The sequence below is a fragment of the Cylas formicarius genome, unplaced genomic scaffold (genome assembly GCF_029955315.1).
Source record: "Cylas formicarius isolate icCylForm1 unplaced genomic scaffold, icCylForm1.1 PGA_scaffold_12__32_contigs__length_19106922, whole genome shotgun sequence".
Classification (NCBI taxonomy): Eukaryota; Metazoa; Arthropoda; class Insecta; order Coleoptera; family Brentidae; genus Cylas; species Cylas formicarius.
In genome coordinates this window covers 2,871,180-2,891,114 of record NW_026844225.1, presented here as the reverse complement: position 1 = coordinate 2,891,114, position 19,935 = coordinate 2,871,180, and the positions used below count along the sequence as shown (strand labels likewise).

The 19,935-nt window shown below is 31.7% G+C and overlaps 1 protein-coding gene across 4 annotated transcripts in view; it reads right to left on the bottom strand.

The window, feature by feature from the left end:
* The window catches only part of LOC132708654 (integrin alpha-PS2), a 179,598-nt gene that overhangs the window by 60,840 nt on the left and 98,823 nt on the right, over nucleotides 1-19,935 (bottom strand). For all 4 annotated transcript variants that reach the window (XM_060681116.1, XM_060681117.1, XM_060681119.1 and 1 more), the window contains one exon: nucleotides 18,487-18,607. In XM_060681116.1, the coding sequence (XP_060537099.1) occupies nucleotides 18,487-18,607 (121 nt within the window). The remainder of the gene's footprint in view (nucleotides 1-18,486; nucleotides 18,608-19,935) is intronic.

Below are 19,935 nucleotides of genomic sequence, written 5' to 3'. Positions count from 1 at the left end.
CTTTTTGTTCCAAATTTTTTTCTACGAAAAAGATATAGTTTTTATTTTATTGATGCAATCTATTTTATTTTAATTCATTTGATCATTGCGTATGAAATATGATAAATAAAGACTATTATATTTAATTTTTGCATTTCTCTTATCCGTTATTTGCAATCCCTTGGACAGAACGAAATTCACATCCGAAATCCAGAATCGAGTGAGGGTATACAATGAAGTGAGAACAAAAAATGTATATTAATTAAGCCCAATCTGCAACCCCTTGGATACAGCAAGATTCTCGACTGAAATCTTAAATAAGGAGCAGAGGAATACCTTATTTTAAAGCTTTTGAAAAACGCTTAAAATTCTTGGTTTGCTAGAAAACAAAAACAATTTTTTTGAATGTTTAAATAAATAAAAAATAACTTAATGAAATGAAAATTAAATCTTTCAAAAGTTTGCATTCATTTACATCAAACCGAGAAGAATATTATAAAATCTATATTTTCTAATATTCCTCAAAAACATTTTTCAAAAGCTTAAATGAGCATCACTCGAACCTCTTTCTACTTAAAATTTGAATGGTCAATGTTTAACGTCTAGTTAATATACTTTTATATTTTCACTTCTCCTAATAGAAACCGTTTATAGGGATTTTCGATTTTTTTTTCGTCCCTAAGACTTTTAGGTTTTTAAATTGTCATCTCTATATGCAATTATAACTCAAAAGCAAAATAAAATACTTTAAAATGGACATAAACTGTTTCAAAAAATATATAAACATTAGTAAACTAAAAATGACCCTTTTCTAAATTTGTAAATAAAATATCTTCTTCGGATCAGCATATTTTTTTAAATTTATTGCATACGTAAATTTTTATTACTGACAATGTTCGGTTTGTAAAAATCCCAGGACAGTTCACGATTTATACGATTATTATTTTTAATATGTTTTTTCAAAAATCGTTTTGTAATTTGTTTGTGATCGTCGTTCACGGTAACAACTTCAATTTACTTTTTTTGTTTTTTTCTCTAAGGATTTCTTCCGCAACAATTGTTGTAACCTACTCTTCAGTTCGTTATGATGTTGATTATTTGTGTTGTGAAAGTATAAATATCTTGTTCACTTAAGTCGTTTGGTAAACGTCGTCTAGCAAACGACGAAATTCTGATTGTTGTTTTTATTTTTCATTTAAACCCATAAATAAAGCAACATATTCCAATTCATTGTTGTCCAATTTTAAATATCTGAGTGATAGTTGTCAATTATTGTCTTAATCTAATGGAAGTGAACATTGATGCTACCGTCTTGGTGTTCCCAAGCGCAAGTACGTCCTCCAATTGGATTTAATGTTTCCTGCAAACCGAAAAGATGTTAACCAAAACTGGACAGGAAGTTACTAAATCTTTTTAGACTGTTCAAAAAAGTATTGAAACTAAACTTGATATTTTCAGCCACAGATATTATTGTTTTTTTGACAAAGAGCAATAGCTAATACGCTTTATTGTTACCGTTTAGGGTTACAAAAATTATTTATAGATTTCTGAGTTTTTTTTTTGTATACTTATGACGTTTCAAACAATTTTTTTCTAAATATTAGTAAATGTCGCTAAAATAAGAAGAAGATTTATTATTTTTATTATATTATTTGGATTATTTTCTTATGATTTCCGACAACAGAAGAGGGATCAGGACTTTTCGGTAACATTAGGGCAGTGAAAGTAATCGCGATTAGGGCAGTAGTAAATAAATGCGGCACTGTTCGATCTATGATCTGCAATTGTGGATTTATAGCCTCTAGAAAGAAGAAGTCTTTGCAAAAACAGTAGAGTTATGGGCGTCATGAGGAAAATTTTGTCACTTAAAATTTTTGCTGTTTTGTTGCTATGCTATGTTGGACGGGTGACTAGGCAAACGATTGGCTCTATTTCCCTCCGAACGTCATACTGGATCGAAGCGCTAATCCTTGTCATTGCCCCATAGTAAGGAAATTTTCTATAACCGGCCTTCGCAATTTTATGCAAGCATAATTGGTGGGCATAAGGCAGTTTGATATTAAAATAGTTTAAAATGTGGCAAGTTATTCCATGTTTCGCTCCATCTTCGGGTGAAAGCTAAGAACAGTCTCCCTGGTCCTTTGAAGCTTCAATTTGGTGAGATCTTTCCTTTTTACTTAGCACGGATTCAGAAAGCAATTATTGCATGTAAATATGGTGGCCAATATCTGAACACTTTGCCGACTTTGAGAGACAGTAGTAGCCCCTGAATATGTAATAAGCAAATGATGCGTTTTGATGGAATTGAGCAAATTTTATTTTGTATGACTTTATGACTTTATGACCACCGATATTATATTAGAATAAAGATTTAATCAAATTGGGTATCGGTATTCGTTTTTGGTTTAAATGATCTATGCTTTAATTGGGCATTATATATATATATATATATATATATATATATATATATATATATATATATATATATATATATATATATTCTTCCGGGTTTTACTCCGCGTCTGTTCTGGCTGGCTCCAGATCTTGCCGATCCGTTGTCAGCAGATGACTACCTCCACTTCGAGCCAGCCAGAACAGACGCGGAGTAAAACCCGGAAGAATTTACAATTCACATATAAGACCCGCGGAAGCCTAAAACAAAACATTATATATATATATATATATATATATATATATATATATATATATATATATATATATATATATATATATATATAACCAATTCCCTTTTATCTAGTAAATAGGCTTAAATACAGAAGCGACGATAATTTGGATTTAAGATGATTTCAATATCGTTTCTCATCTCCTCCTCACTGTACCTTACTTTATCAAATATCGTTTTCTTATAACCTTTACATACAGTGTTCCTAGGCAATTTAAATGCCAATTCCAACGGAACCTAATAAATGATTTGTAGTACGGTGGATTACGTCGTAATTGTTAATTTTAGCATCATAAAACTTATATTTTATTTCTAAATATATAATTTTGCGAACATCTTTTGTTTTTGTTTTTTTGGAATTATACATACTTTTGACACTGAACCAGTTCTAAATTGTTTTCAGTCTGGGAATAAATTTTATTTATTATTATTATTACTATTAAAACAAAATGTCCACTTCATGGTAATAGTATACGAGATTTCTAAATTCGACGCTGAGAAGCATAGGCCTTTAAAAATTTAGGTTGTCGCAATAGGACCATGATCTCCATTTTCAAAATTTTTGGGATATTTTTAATATATATAAGTAACTCTCTGCAGTATACTGCGTGTGCCGAAATTAGTGGATCAAACAATAACACCATATTACACCATATTATACGGTCAAAATAATGGTTTTCGATATGTCGAGAAATATCCCTTACGGGACAATAAAATTAATGCACTTGCTTTTGGAAAATGTGTTTTTAGTAATTTTGGGATGCTGAATCTTATTTTAAAGTTACAAATGTCAAATTTTGTTCAGTGGGGTAAATTTTGAGGGGCACTGTTAACAAAAACTGCAATAACTTTTATGTGGGTTAAGTTTTAGACTTTCTTCTTACAAAATACATCCATCTTATTTATTCATCAAATACTGAACAGAAGGCCTTGAAACAGAACTTATATTATTATTTTGTAGTCAGTTTAACATTTATGCTGTTTCTTGATTCACATTGTCTCTGAAGTTTTCTGTAATTTGGTTTATTATAACTATGAAGCGTTTTTCGAAGAGTCCCCGCAATTTCTTCATAAAAATTACAGTTTTCAAATAAAAAAATGTCGAAAAAAAATTAGAAAAATAATTTAGTTGGATGCTGTCAAACAGTTGTATTTTGTAGCAATATTTATCAATTATGTTCTAAACAATTACATTTTAAAAATAATTTACTAATAAATATTTCTGAATTCTATACTTCCATATTTCTTTTTTAGTGTAATTCACCAGTATTGGAATAAAACAATTAATTTGTATTCAAACTAATGTTACATAAAGCAATACTAAGAAACGCTTGATAAAGTGAGAGCAATCCATTAGGTTTTTTAAAATTTGGAAACGGTAAGTAAATATTTTGTATGCCATTTTTTTTTCACTTAATTTATTTAGTTCACTTATCAAAAAACAATATAAAGAAAGTGTGTTTTATAATAGTTGTAGTTCTGTAAAAAATAGAAACATGATTTTGCCGCATTTTTTTAATCAAGAATTTGAATATACGCTTCTTTTAAAATGTCATTTTCACCAATTAGAACTCGCTATTGAATATTATTTGACTCTCTCTCGCTGTTTAAGTTAGTTTTATACAAACTTGATTTTGTAGAGGACAGAGGTATCGAAAAGCATTCACTCTCATTTTCTGTTACCTAGGTATAAGTATTCAGACGCGAATAGAGTTTTCAGTTATATTTTAAAATTTAAACCCACCTAAAAATTATAGCAAATGTAATTAAAGTAAATTTGATAAAGGTAATTTAATTTAATTAATAATTTAATTTAATTTAAGTAAATTTAATTAAGATAAATTTGGTAAAAACAATTTTTTTCTGTACAATTTTCTTAATATATCAATAAATATAAATGATAGTCATAATGAATTAAAAAGTACTTTTTAAAAATAGTACCTGTATATTTTAACTCATGCTGCAAGTCATTTGCATTCCGCTTTCAAAACATATCGGTCGTCGGTATTGTTATTTAAAATTCAGTATATGTTGTCATTTCCTTTCATTGATTACGTTCAGAAAATAATAGAGAAAAAATCATACAACTTTTATGTAGAAAGTTTTTTTAATAAACTCTTTATGGTATATAATAACGAGATTGTATAGGGATATTGGAAACTATAGCAGATGCAGACAAGCTTGAAAGAATTTTATTCGAGAAATATAAAAAAAAATAATTTTCTATTTTTGTCTGTAAATCCAAAATACACCTAACATGGTCTTCGGAGTAGTACATTATTAGACAAAATTTTATGAAGATTTTGATGAAGTAAAGGGATTGACAGACCTGACATTTGGGAAACACAAATTTTGACAGTCCAATTTTTGCTATAAACCTAGTGGGCTTTCGATAAATAAATGGTTTTTTTTTGCTTTTCTTGGTAGTTTAATTTCAGTTACAATACAGACGTTAATTAGGTTCGTATTCTTTTAATTTATTTAAAAATAGAGCTTTTTATATTTCTCATTAAATTATTGAAAACATTCCTATCCCATACTTATATTGGACACACCGCATAAATAAAAACCCTCCATCTCATTACATTAATACTAAATGTAATAAATAATGTTGTTTATCATTGCAGTGTCATTGGTCAATATTTAAAAAGAGTTGTGACTCAGTGTGGCAAAAAAAACGAACATCAAAGAAGTGTTTTCTGTTGTGTCTCAAAGTTAGGTAGATATTCAAGAAAAAGAAGCCCAGGCGCGACAGAACCTCCAGTTGTGCACGTGATGCACTTTTAAGTTACATTTGGGTGCCAGATGACTGACCAGTCTCCCGCAACCACATGCTGCTGTGTTAAAGTCATAAAGAGTTTCTCTTAACAGACTTTAAATCTATTAATAAAGTATTCCGGCGAAAATTACACTCAGCCAATTGTGTTCGAATGTTTTGTTAATTGGAATACGATTTCGACAATGGCACAACACTAAAAACTCTTTTACATATTGACTTTGTATAAGACACACAGAGAAAGCTACAGAAAGTTTTTTAAGAATCTGAGCAGAGCGATATAATTTGAGCTATTTGCCAAATCAATATCAAATATCCAGTTACTCGTGTTGAGTTTCAAGTACCATTATCAGTACTTTGGTAAATTATTAAAAGCTCTTGGTATATTAACAATACCTATTTAAAAATTCCAAACAAAATTACATAATTATTTGTTATTGTTCTTCATTTATGGATTTACGAAATTTAACTGCAGTGTAATTATATTCCTTTAAAACTGAGTAGATTGACCTGCAGGAAATACCTGCTTCCTTCCAAAAACCCTTATATATTTCTTTTACTTCCTTCTTTTAAAATATCTTTATTCTCACATACTTTTTGTGATATTTAACACGTTATTATTATTAATCATTGCTTATCAATATGTCAAATATAAAGATGATTTTATGCGAATTTCCTATTTTTGCGAATATCTGAAAAAAGGAACAAAATATAAATTGTAATTAGAATTACGTATTCAATTTAATAATGATAATATACAGGGTGTTGTCACTTCATATGAACGTTTTAACTTTTGAAAAATAAAATATATTTTTTTAATATATGTAATACTTTCGATATTTTTATAAAATTTGGCAAACATATACAACGTTTCAAGAGGCATTATTTAATGTATCAAATTTTTTTTAAAATACACCAGTGGCAGGCAAACGGAATTTGACCTGTCTACTTTGGCAGTCATTGATGGTACGTCAATAATTTCTATTAAAATAAAAATTATGCTTAGAATCTCCAATCATGAAAAATGAGAACCTCTTCTCTGCGTGGTCATAACAATATCGTTAATATGACCGCATGCAGAGAATTATTATCATTATTATTTGTTACTGAAGTAATTGTCTATCTGTTTTATTATTAAGGTACGTAAACTCTGATGTGTATTTTAGAAATTTTTATAATTATTTCTTATCATCATAGTAGGCTGTATCTGTAGGTATTATTAATTCTGTTGTAAAGGCGGTTGTTTGCTAGTTGTTTGACATCAGTTTTTAAATTCAGTTCTTGGCGTCTTACTAATTTGGTTTTTAAAATATGTAGGAATTATTAATTTAAAAAAGAATGGTCAACTTTACTAATGAGGAATTGGCAGATATGCATTTTATGAATGGTTTGAGTGATGACAATGCATCTAATAGAGTCATAACAGACAGGAGAATATTTTCAAATGTACATAGGTACAAAGGTACATCATTTAAAAGAGGCCAATCGGACTGTAAGAACTCCAGAAATGGAAGAAGAAGTTTTAAATTCTATTGTTGAAATTTTTAACTTACTACTAGAAAAACTGGAAATAATCTAAATATCTGGCATGTCTTGGTTCGGAAAATTTTGCACGATTTTCTATTGTATCCATATCATATTCAACAAGTCCCACCGTTACTTCGCGGAAATTTTCCTTTGAGTGTTAATTTTTGTCAATGGTTTTTAGACAAAATTTCCCATTATCCCTTGTTTGACTAAGACTATTTCCAAATGAAGCTAACTCTTCCATAAATGAAATCAGAAATTTCCACAGTAACCATATTTTAGTAGAAGTATTAGAATTTAAACATCAAGAACCGTTTTCGGTAAATGTTTGGGCATGAATTGTTGAAAATTAGATCATTAGACCTTTTTTCCTGCCAGAAAGGCTAAATTGGCATAATTATCGCCAGTTTTTAAAAGAGGATTTGCCAATATTGTTGGAAGAATTACCATATTTAATTAGGAACAGAATGCGGTTCATGGATGACGGCGCGCCTGCTCATTTTAGTGTTGCAGTTGCAGAGAATATTTAAATAACTCATATAATAACCGAGGGGCAGCTCGCGGCGGACCTTAACTATGGCCCCTAGATCCCCAGATTTAAACAGTTGTGACCTTTTCTTATGGTGACATCTTAAAAAAATCTGGTTAATCGCACCCAGCCAACACCATCAAAGAGCAGAAGGATCGTATAAGAGCCTCCTGCTATTTAACACTGGAAGTATACTTCAAAGAGTGCTCGGCAATATCAGGAAAAGAACTGAAGCGTTCAAGGTGGAGGACACTTGCAACAACTTATCTGGTTTCCATGTTCTACTTTTTTTCAAAACTGTTTTTATTAATTTAATAACAGACAATTTTGTTAAAAATTATTAATAGTATGTGGTGTTTTTTTTTTAATAGGAATCGTTTATTATTTATCTTGTTGTTAGGATGTTATACTATTAAAGCTATAAAAATAAAAAGAACAGTCCTCTAATTCTTTTTTCTGAAGGACATTAGTTGGTAACTAAAAACTAGATATTTTGATTTAGATATATTATTTTTCACAAAAAAAGTTATTATCGATTTATCCATTGCAGTGGGCATCTAATTAACCAAAATATTATTTGATCATGGCACGCCACTGATTTCCCTTAAAAAAATTACATTTGCGTTCATTTAGGAAAGATGTGATCTATTTTTTTTTTTGGTAGATCGCACGGTTTTGGAGTGGTGTGGTGTGGCGTACCATCAGTGTCTGCCAAAATAGACAGGTGAAATTCCGTACGACCGCCACTGGTGTATTTTAACAAAATTGTGGTACAATAAATAATGCCTCTTGATGTATATCACATGTGTCACTTGATGTATGTACATGTATGTCAAATTTCAATAAAATATCTGTGGTATTAGATACATTAAAAAAATACATTTTATTTTTGAAAACTTTACCACCGTGTATCTCAAAAGTTAAAACGTTTAGGATATATGTTCATATGAAGTTTTCTTTTTAAAATGGATACAAAAATCGCCACCTTATTTATTGACATTCAATTAGAAAACACTTTGGAGACCAGGGAAAATCGAAATACCCCGCAAGTGCATCCAAATTGGGACACACTGTACAGTGTCGGTTTAATTTCCTTAGTTGGATCAATCAGGACTATAAAACATATGAATCAAACATTTCACGTTGAAAACAAAACGCGTGAATGATACAGATTATAAGGCGTTCAAGGCTGCGTCAAATCTTCAACGCTAACATTACAGTGGTTCATTGACTTAGTTAATTAGTTTAGTAAATATAAGGTTTAAAGATAAACATTAACAGTGCAGCAATAGGCATTCAGCACACAGCATAGCAATATGATTAATAAAATAACATTAAAAATTCCATCGCACTGCTTTGAATAAAAAATCTGTTATACTCGGAAAATGCAATTCATGGCTTTCATAATACACAAGTTAGCAAGCACATCACACATGGCTTTGCTCTTTGCTCAAGAACCTGACCTTCATTTTGATTCACACTTAGTGGAAAGTCACTACAAGTTAAATGATAACTAACATTAGTGCTTTCGCTGAAGACGCATTTAATTAAACAATTTCTGCAAGCAGAATTATTTTGCGTCAATTCTCGTCTCGTTAGTCAAAAATTTGGAAAAATGGCTTTTATTCATAAAGGTAAAAGTTGAATATTGGAATATTGGCTGAATTGGAATATTGGAATATTTGTAGTTTTTTTAAAAAGTTTCTTCGTTTTTACGAAGACTTAGAAACATTGCATAGAGTAAATTAAAAGTAACGAAAAAAAATGTTTGGTAGACTCGATGTTTTGTGGGAGCTTGTAGGAATTCGAAATGGTTCTTTCCAATGATAGTTATAAGAATTTCCACTTCGCTGTCGTTTTCAAATTAAAAGGTACATTGCATCCAAGAAAAAAGAAAGAAAAAAAAAGCGCTTACTTTTACAAAATGTTTTACATCTAGTTGGAGCAGAACAAGTCAGTTTTAACCAAAAGAACTTAAATTAAAAACAATTGATAACTTTTCAAAAGTTGAAAAAAGGCTGCACAAAAAAACTGGAAAAACTCAACGAAGACTGGCTTATGAGCACAATCATATGGAGAAAATGCGCTTGAACCATTATGTGGCGATTTATGTAGAGGACGTCCAAAAGTGAAGTTTCTTGAAACATCTTTACAGACGCCTGCAACTAGACCTGTTAAAAAAATAGAAGAATTTTGTTTAGCAGCTGATGCTGCAAATATACTGGGTAAAGTAAGATGTTCACCGAATGTGGCAACTCGCGTTAAGCAGATAGAGTACGAGGAGGAAAATCGCCAGGTAGTGGTATTTTCGCCAGAAGAGACCCTAACTTTATTTGTAAGTTTTAAAATTATTTGCCACTAAGGGATTTAGTTGTTAAGAAAGTACGGGTAGTCCCTCAGAATTGCAAAATTTTAAATGCCTCAGGTTAAATATAAAATATGAAATTAGGAGCTCCTATAAAAGCTATCTACTGAAAATTGAAAGTGACATTAAAAAAGATCCAAAAAAATGTTGATCGTTTATTAAAAACAAATGAGAAATGTCAGGTTTAAGCAGTTATATGAATTTTAATCACACTGAGTTACGTACTCGGTAAGATATACTCAACTTTTTTGCTTTAGGATTTCGACAGTCATGTTCTAATGAGGGTTCTCTCAACAATTTTTATGGTATTATTAATTCACAGCATTCTGAAAATATGGAAATATAAACATAAAGATGTTCTCCGAATATGAGGTGGAAAAAGGTCTTAAAGTAACTAAACCTAAATTTACAATGGGTCCCGATTTAATTCCAGCATTCTTTATACACGACTGTCGTTTTGTTCTGGCTAACCCGCTTGTAATACTTTTTAATCTGTGTCTGACAAACCAAGCCATTCCTGGTATATGGAAAATGTCTAAAAGTATTCCCGTACACAAAAAAGACTGTAGATCGCAAACCACGAACTATTGGGCTATTTCTCTTATCTGCAGTTTCTGTTAAGTTTTAGAATCTTTCCTACAGGACAAAATATTTCATGTAGTTAAGAAATAAATAGTCCCCCAGCAACATAGATTTTTTAAAGGAAGATCCACTATTACCAACTTAACGAGTATGTCTCAGTATATTTCTGAGGTTATTGATGAAGGTTTTCAAATGGACGTCATATATATTGATTTTTTAAAAGCGTTTGATTGGCTAGATCACAAAATTTTAATCCACAAGCTCCGTGCTTTTGGATTTTCCGAATTCCATATTTGTCTAACCTCACTCAGTACGTCTATCTCTATGAATACATTGCTTCCTCAGGCGTTCCTCAGGGCTCAGTATTTGGGCGGCAATTATTATTCAAAGTTTTGATTGTTTATATTGGTAAAGACCTTGATGTCAGTTTTTTTATGTATATGGACGCAATTTTTTTTTTAATCCGGTGTTCAGAGGATTACTTTACTCTCCAGCATAGTTTGGAGCAAATCAGCAATTGATCCCTAAATAATAGCTTGCAACTTAATACAACTAAGTGTAATGTAGTCTCTTTTACCACTATGAGTGTAGCTGTGAAATATCATCTTTTTGATAAAACTCTTAACCGTTCTAACACTTATTCTGACTTGGGAGTAATATTCGACCTGAAATTATCCTTTGTTCCCCATATTAATAAAGTATTGGCAGAAGCTTCGAAAAACTTTGGATTTATCCTAGGTTGCACCAGAGACTTTAAAAATACAGAAGTACTAAAAATATTATATAACTTATACCTCAGGTGTAAGTGGAAGTATGTGTCAGTAGTTAATAGCCCGGAAAAAAATTCTACGTAAGTTTTTGAAGTATATATGATATAAGTTGGACGGAGTATATCCCCCACAAGGCTTTTCGCATACAATATTATTAGATTTGGTTATGTGTCTTTTAGTGATCTTGTTTGATTGCTCTAATCTATTACATTGACTAAAATATCTTGTTCTCCGTATTAACTCTAGACATAGTAACACATTCCTTATGCACACGACAAGAACAAATATTTTAAATAAAAAAATATTTCTGTGAACCAAATGTTCGTTGCCCTTCAACAACTTAAGGAATATTTTAATAATGGAAAGCAACTGATAATCAGAAGATTCAGAGATTAAACTGGCTTGTTAATCGATATTCCTAAAGTTGGTTTCGGCAACACCACCGAACCATCAACCGACCAAAAATTTTTTTCGGATATCAAAAATCGTAAATTGTAACTTTCAGGTATCGATTCCAACAATATGACTATGAAACCGCTAAACTTTATGGATCATTAAATATTATAGAAAGCATAATACTCCAAAAATGAAGTAGCTCTTTACCAATAAAGACCTTTTTAATATACTTATGGTTTGATTTGACTCTTCAGTTTATAGTAGTCTTCGCCATCAAAAAAGGAAAGTATTTTTAGTAGTGGAAGCATCTCAAGCATAATACATGCAGAAATTTGTCAAAACGAGTGATGCATGTATTGATAAAAAATCCTAATTTACATTGGACCTATATCTGTTTATTTTCAGAAAAGTCCGTAGAAATCTGACAGTCCTTGAACTAATCAAAAGTGATTCAAACGAAAGTTAAACTAGATGGAATTTACTTTTTAGAAAGAAATTTACTTAATTTCTTGGTTATTTTTTAATTATCTTTTCATATTCATAAAATAATAAATAACAAAGGTATAATAAAAAATAACCAAGATATTTAGTAACATTTTCTGACATAGATATTTAAAAAAGCAATATGTAAAAAACAGATTTTACATCCTTTAACCGTTTTTAACCTTTTTGTTAAGGTTTCTGACTAACTGTTTTTTATGCTTTATTTTAGAGCACACATTAACACCCTATAGAGCAGAATAATCTCTTCTAGCATAATTCATAAGATATAGTTGTCTATGGGTGACGCGATTGTAATGTGGAAAAATTTCCGCATTATGGGTTGTTATGGGTTGTACAGGATGGTTTTAATTGCAGTGTTCTAACAGAAAAAACGAACTACATTGAGTAAAATCGACTTAATATTAAGGGCTCGATTTTTGAGAAATATTTAACGGTTAAAACCGCACGGCAATATCTTCACTACCAACCGAGTGCCTTTACAATTTTCTGCCCTTTTGAAAATTGTCTATAACTTTTTTATTTATGAAAATTTTGGATTCGGCTAAAAGCTAAATTAAGGCATTTTTGTAAGGCATATGCAGTGACGTGCGGAGATATTTTCTACAGTTTTCCGTTTTCTCATAAACCAATAGACCTTTCTGATTTATACGGCAATCATAGTTGGCTAGGGTCTTAAAAAAATAATAAAACAAAATGAAAAATCCATGTCGCGAACATTTCTTATTTATGCATTAGTGGGCCGTGCATAATATATTCAAAAAGACGTGACATAGAAACAATTAAAATAATGGAACTAGATAAGACCAATTTAAAACAACTTAATTGAAAAACATGAAACCCAAGAACCATTTAATATTGTAAAATGTATTTTTTATATGTTATTTTAATATTTTTGATTACATGAAGGGGATGCCTGTTGAAGAATAAAATTTTGCAACTGGTTTATCAGAAAATGCAATGAAAACATTAATTTTCCATTGTCTAGCTACCTTGTACAAGCCACCCAGGTTCAGTTATGTTTAATGTTAATTTATTTAATTTTCCGTCTGGAAAATCAGTTTAAAAAAGGAAATTCACACTTCAAGAAAAAACATACATAAAATAACTACCCAGAAATGAAAGCCCAATTATTGAATAGGATGTTATTGTTTTGACAGGAAAATATAGCCGCCTATCAAGGATATTAGAATAAGAAGGGGAGCCGAAATAGCGAGTGACTATTTCTTATTGGAACTAAAATAGCAAAATAAATTGTTATAAAGTAGAGCAAACGAACTCCAAGTAAATTACCAGAAGACTTTTGAAAATAAGATAAAGGAAAAAGAAGTAGCAACAGAAATACAGAAACTCTGCTAGCAATTCCAAAAACAACATGTGGGAATACATAAATAATCAACAGGAATGGAAAAAGAACAAAATAAGCTATTATCTTGATTCGGGTTTAAAGGCCGTCGTCGATTAGAATTACTTCCTAACGTTTCGCTAGCACGAGTGGCGAGCTTCTTCAGAGGTCCTTCCATCTCCGATGTTGGGCGTAGACTGACGATTTCTCCTGCGCAGGTTGTATTTATGCCGATTGGTGTTGGGCGGGGCCTGTTCCGCTTCGGTTGGTCTCGGGATATCGATCGGTACTGCTCGGGCGTTCCTAAGGATCGGGTTCCACATTTGGTTGAGTCTAAGGGTCTCCTCCTTTCGGTTGAAATTCTGTGGGTGTTTTTGTATCTCAATGGCTTCCCTGACTAGTCTGTTGTGATAGCCGTTGACCGATGCTAGTAACTTACAGCTCTCAAAGTGTATCCTGTGTTCCCCGCTGCCCAGTGCGTGTTCAGCTACTGCAGACTTCTCTGTATGTCCTAGCCTGCAGCTTGGGAACGAGACTTAAGGAGCATAAAGCAAGCTGCAGGTTAGGACATACAGAGAAGTCTGCAGTAGCTGAACACGCACTGGGCAGCGGGGAACACAGGATACACTTTGAGAGCTGTAAGTTACTAGCATCGGTCAACGGCTATCACAACAGACTAGTCAGGGAAGCCATTGAGATACAAAAACACCCACACAATTTCAACCGAAAGGAGGAGACCCTTAGACTCAACCAAATGTGGAACCCGATCCTTAGGAACGCCCGAGCAGTACCGATCGATATCCCGAGACCAACCGAAGCGGAACAGGCCCCGCCAACCACCAATCGGCATAAATACAACCTGCGCAGCAGAACTCGTCAGTCCATGTCCAACATCGGAGATGGAAGGACCTCTGAAGAAGCTCGCCACTCGTGCTAGCGAAACGTTAGGAAGTAATTCCAATCGACGACGGCCTTTAAACCCGAAAATAGACGAAAATAGAACAACGATACTAGGGGAAAGAACAACAGAAATGCAAACCGAAAATGATACAAGTATAGAAGTAAAACAAAATATGCCCTTTATTTTAGCCTTTTTTCATCACAGATACCAGCAAATTTACATGAGAAAACGAAGAACTGTATAAAAAATCTAAGTACGCCACTGCATTTGCCTTAAAAAATGCCTTAATAATGTTTTTATCCGAATCGAAAATTGGCGAATATTGGAAAACTCTTATATCTCGGTTGGTAGTGAAGATATCGCTATGCGGTTTTAAACATTAAATATTTCTTGAAAATCCAACCCTTGACATGTAAGTCGATTATGCCTTATCTAGTTCAGAAATAGACTTTTCCTGTCAAAACACTCCAATTACGACCACCCTGCACAAATTAAATGTATCTTTATTACTTTTTTACAAGACATTCGAAGGACACCACCCGTAGCTGACATTTGCATGTTTTAAAATTCTTCGATTTTCTAAAATTTACTACTATCACTTATTCTTCCGCTAATAATTAGGTTCAATCAAGTAGTCAATTATTGAAGACAAACCAACTTTATTAATTATTGTAATATTAGCAATAAAAACAAAATTTGTTTTCATGGCAATCTTGATAGTTTAAAATGAATTATTGCTGTCAAACATGATGTTTTATCCATTTCTTAAATGGTTTTTCACATTTTACTATAAAATCGAATCGTTGCATGTATTCTTTTTTAAAAAAATTATTTTTTGAGCAATATCAATAATGGCATTGCATCAGAAGTGGCGACTGAAGCTCTCCTATAAAATACCATCATCACACTTACATATAAATATTTTATTTTATGTGAGACTCTGCTGAGTGCTTCCCTATCACGCTTTTAATTATATTATATTATATATATTATTTAAACATTAAATATTTCTTGAAAATCCAACCCTTGACATGTATGTCGATTATGCCTTATCTAGACATTCGAAGGACACCACCCGTAGCTGACATTTGCATGTTTTAAAATTCTTCGATTTTCTAAAATTTACTACTATCACTTATTCTTCCGCTAATAATTAGGTTCAATCAAGTAGTCAATTACTGAAGACAAACCAACTTTATTAATTATTGTAATATTAGCAATAAAAACAAAATTTGTTTTCATGGCAATCTTGATAGTTTAAAATGAATTATTGCTGTCAAACATGATGTTTTATCCATTTCTTAAATGGTTTTTCACATTTTACTATAAAATCGAATCGTTGCATGTATTCTTTTTTAAAAAAATTATTTTTTGAGCAATATCAATAATGGCATTGCATCAGAAGTGGCGACTGAAGCTCTCCTATAAAATACCATCATCACACTTACATATAAATATTTTATTTTATGTGAGACTCTGCTGAGTGCTTCCCTATCACGCTTTTAATTATATTATATTATATATATTATTTAAACATTAAATATTTCTTGAAAATCCAACCCTTGACATGTATGTCGATTATGCCTTATCTAGTTCAGAAATAGACTTTTCCTGTCAAAACACTCCAATTACGACCACCCTGCACAAATTAAATGTATCTTTATTACTTTTTTACAAGATATTCGAAGGACACCACCCGTAGCTGACATTTGCATGTTTTAAAATTCTTCTATTTTCTAAAATTTACTACTATCACTTATTCTTCCGCTAATAATTAGGTTCAATCAAGTAGTCAATTATTGAAGACAAACCAACTTTATTAATTATTGTAATATTAGCAATAAAAACAAAATTTGTTTTCATGGCAATCTTGATAGTGTAAAATGAATTATTGCTGTCAAACATGATGTTTTATCCATGGTTTTTCACATTTTACTATAAAATCGTATCGTTGCATGTATTCTTTTTTAAAAAAAATATTTTTTGAGCAATATCAATAATGGCATTGCATCAGAAGTGGCGACTGAAGCTCTCCTATAAAATACCATCATCACACTTACATATAAATATTTTATTTTATGTGAGACTCTGCTGAGTGCTTCCCTATCACGCTTTTAATTATATCAGTTTCGTGAATATTTACGCCTGTTAAATAGATGGAATTTGTGGATGTCGTCTGACTAAATTTTACGTTTTTTTAATCATTTTCAAGCTATTTCAGTGAGAGAATCTATAATATATATGTCGGAGATCGTACGAAATAATCGAAATAATAATAATAATAATGATAAAATAGAAATAGAAATCCGGAGTGGCGGATGCTGATGGCGAGCGAGGCGACATAGGGTTAGAGTTGTCGGACATATTAAAAGGTTGCACATAACACATTGCTTACAACAAACGAATAATCTAATCACTTGATTGATTATTAAAGGGAATCCAACGATCCGCGGCCCGCTAGGGAAACTAGGGAAAATCTTCAACCGTTCATCGGATATCGGAGCTACACTCGACTCGACTTATCACGGGTTTCGATAATTCCAGACTGTCCTCCCCGGGCCGCGGTCCGTTCACCTAGGAAAGATACCTAAGTGGGTTCCCATGGGTCTATAATAATCATAATGACAGAATTATAACTGTTTAGTCTAGATGGATAAATAATGCGAATCAAAAATAAACAATCTAAACATCCAAAACGAAATATGCGAAAATATCGACCACTTAAAGCTAAGGGCGCCGACATATATATTGTTAAGTTCATCTTTCAAAAATGTTGGATAGCTTGGATATGATTTATTAACACTCTGAACTGAATCAAACCGTTGTTGGTTGGTGCGTTTAAGAGTTGGTTTATATTTTCTTTATACTGTTGTAAAAAAATACCGTTTTGAACTATTTCTTTTTTCAACATTTTCTATTTTTCAAATATTTTTGAACAGTGGAAATGAAATAGCTTTGTCTTTAATAATATCAAACTCCTGCATAAAAAGATTGTATAAATTGTATATTTATTAAATAAACAACCGCCTAGAGCAAAACATATTTGATTCTTTTTTAAAGTTTCTGTCCTCAGTAATGGAAACCCTATTATTAGAATAATCATAATCGACTTTATTCATAATAATCAAGGTATAAATGTACGGAAAATATAAATACATACAGCGCGAGGTCTAGCTGAAGGCTATTCAATCTTAACACTGGTCAACCAAACATCTAACCAAAGTAAACTAACCAATGTGAACCAAACATCATCCTACCACACAAAAAACTAGTTTATGTAGGTCGCTTGTACATACCTATGCCCCGATAAAGATAAATTATGTGCCAAAAAGAAAGTAGACATATAATTATTTATTGTTCCCAGGCAATTTCAAAAAATTTATGTCTCTTAAGCCATAAGACACTACCTGCTTTTCAAATAAATTAATTTTGGAAACGGCTAAAAATTTTATTTATTTCTGGTCTTTCTCTTATCTTCTAAAGAAAGAAAACAGCTTCGATGAAACATATCCAAACACTTAAGTTCGTTAATTTTGTGTGTTATATGATCCGATTTTTTTGATTAATTATCAAACGGCAGCAACAATTCTGCATCTTTTGAATGCGATATTGCTCCGATTGCTGAAGGGATCGTAGATGATGCTTACAAACTTAAACTGAAAAATGGTAACTTTCATTTTGTTACTGACAAAATAAAGCGGCTAGATGAGTATACGAACTTTGAATAAGAATATTAAGTTCTGTCTCACTGAATGTTAAATTGTAGCCGCAAAAATTAATTTGAAGGTCAAAATTAAGATTAAAAATAATAATAAATAATAGACCTTGTAACCTGTGAAAAATCTTAATTGGGTTTAGCGTTTCGACAAAATTAAACTTTACTGAATGAAACCATTGGGTTCCAAATAAAAATGCAACGAACCTTTTCGAGACACCATAGCAATTAGTGCTAGCAGTAGAACTTGTTATTTTAATCAAATGATTAGATTATTTGAAAGTATAGGAGTCAAGTTCCGTAACTAGGCAAATTATTAAGTTATAGCTTTAGTTTTGGTTAATCATGTTCTTCTACCAGGATTAGATTAAAATTGTTTTTTTTATTGTATTTTGGCAAGTGAATGCAAAAACTTACTTGTACGACATGGAGAATATTCCTCAAATTTTTCGAAGAACTCATCTGCCACGAAACACGTTCCTACTGGATCTCTTCGATTCATTTCTTTACTGTACCAAACATATCTGGGAGCGCAAGCCTGGAAGAAAAGAAAATTTGATAATTTGGGAAGCAGAAAAAATTGAGTCTCAAGTCGTTTTTCTTCCCACCAATATCAAAGATACGTGGAAAAAAGGAAATCGCTTGATTCGTTTTTTACTAGTGGGATTTCAGGTAACTGCAACATTTGGTGCTGAGTCTCAAGTCGTTTTTCTCACTAGTATCAAAGATACCAGGAAAAAGGGAAATCGATGAATTCTTTTTATTTTGTAACTCCTGCATCCTGTATATATATATATATATATATATATATATATATATATATATATATATATATATATATATATATATATATATATATATATATATATATATATACACAAAACGGTAGTCGTGACCGGCTAGTTGAACAACAAATTTTAGTTAATTGGGGTATCGGTCCTGATGGCCTCAGTGTGATCTACTCTAATGTCTTAACTTTACAACCAACCGTCAATCGAATTGCGTTTGCTGATAATATGTCGTCACAATGTAATTATAATTTAGAAAAATAGTCCCAAGCCTCTATACATTAGGGCCTTGTAAGCAAAAAGGAGGTAACAAAAAGGGGGGAAAAAAAAGAAAGGAAAAAAAACTGGACGGCTGGCGGTGGTCATACTAATAAAACCTTTCCATCATTTGCGTTTTGCGGATGAAGTAAAATTCGTTTAAATAAAATGTAATAACAATTTCGTCTAGATGGCTGCCCTCGGTTATAATAATTAACGGTCGTATTTGATTCTTTCTGTTATCCGGATGAGTTTGGTGTTGGCCTATAATGGCACTGTAGCAGTAAGTACTTTAACTATAAGACTTTAGTATTAAATAACTAAGAGCCGCTTTCATATTGTAGCCCCTGAAGAAGAAAATAAACATTTTCGAAAGCTTGGTGTAGCACAAAAGCCTTTTATTTGAGCCCTCATCAGGACCGATACCCCAATTAACTAAAATTTGTTGTTCAACTAGCCGGTCACGACTACCGTTTTGTGTATTTTACAGGAATGGGGTTTTTCCAATCAATAAAAGCTCGATATGGAAACGAAGCAGTTTCACTGCTCAAACAATGGGCCAGGCTCGGCAGCAAACTATCATCATTTGGAAACAGGAAGATATTCTTACTCAAATGCAGACAGACAGGGATCATACCAAGACACATTACAGACGGGACCAGAAACTTGGGCATGCTTTTGGATTTGACCGATGGACATATGGGGGACCGCATTCGGGATTTCAATACCAGGTTGAATAACAAATTAATTAATTTAGAAATATCACTCACTATTTCAACTATCAATCGTATAGAAAAATCACTGAAACAAGTAAGAGAGA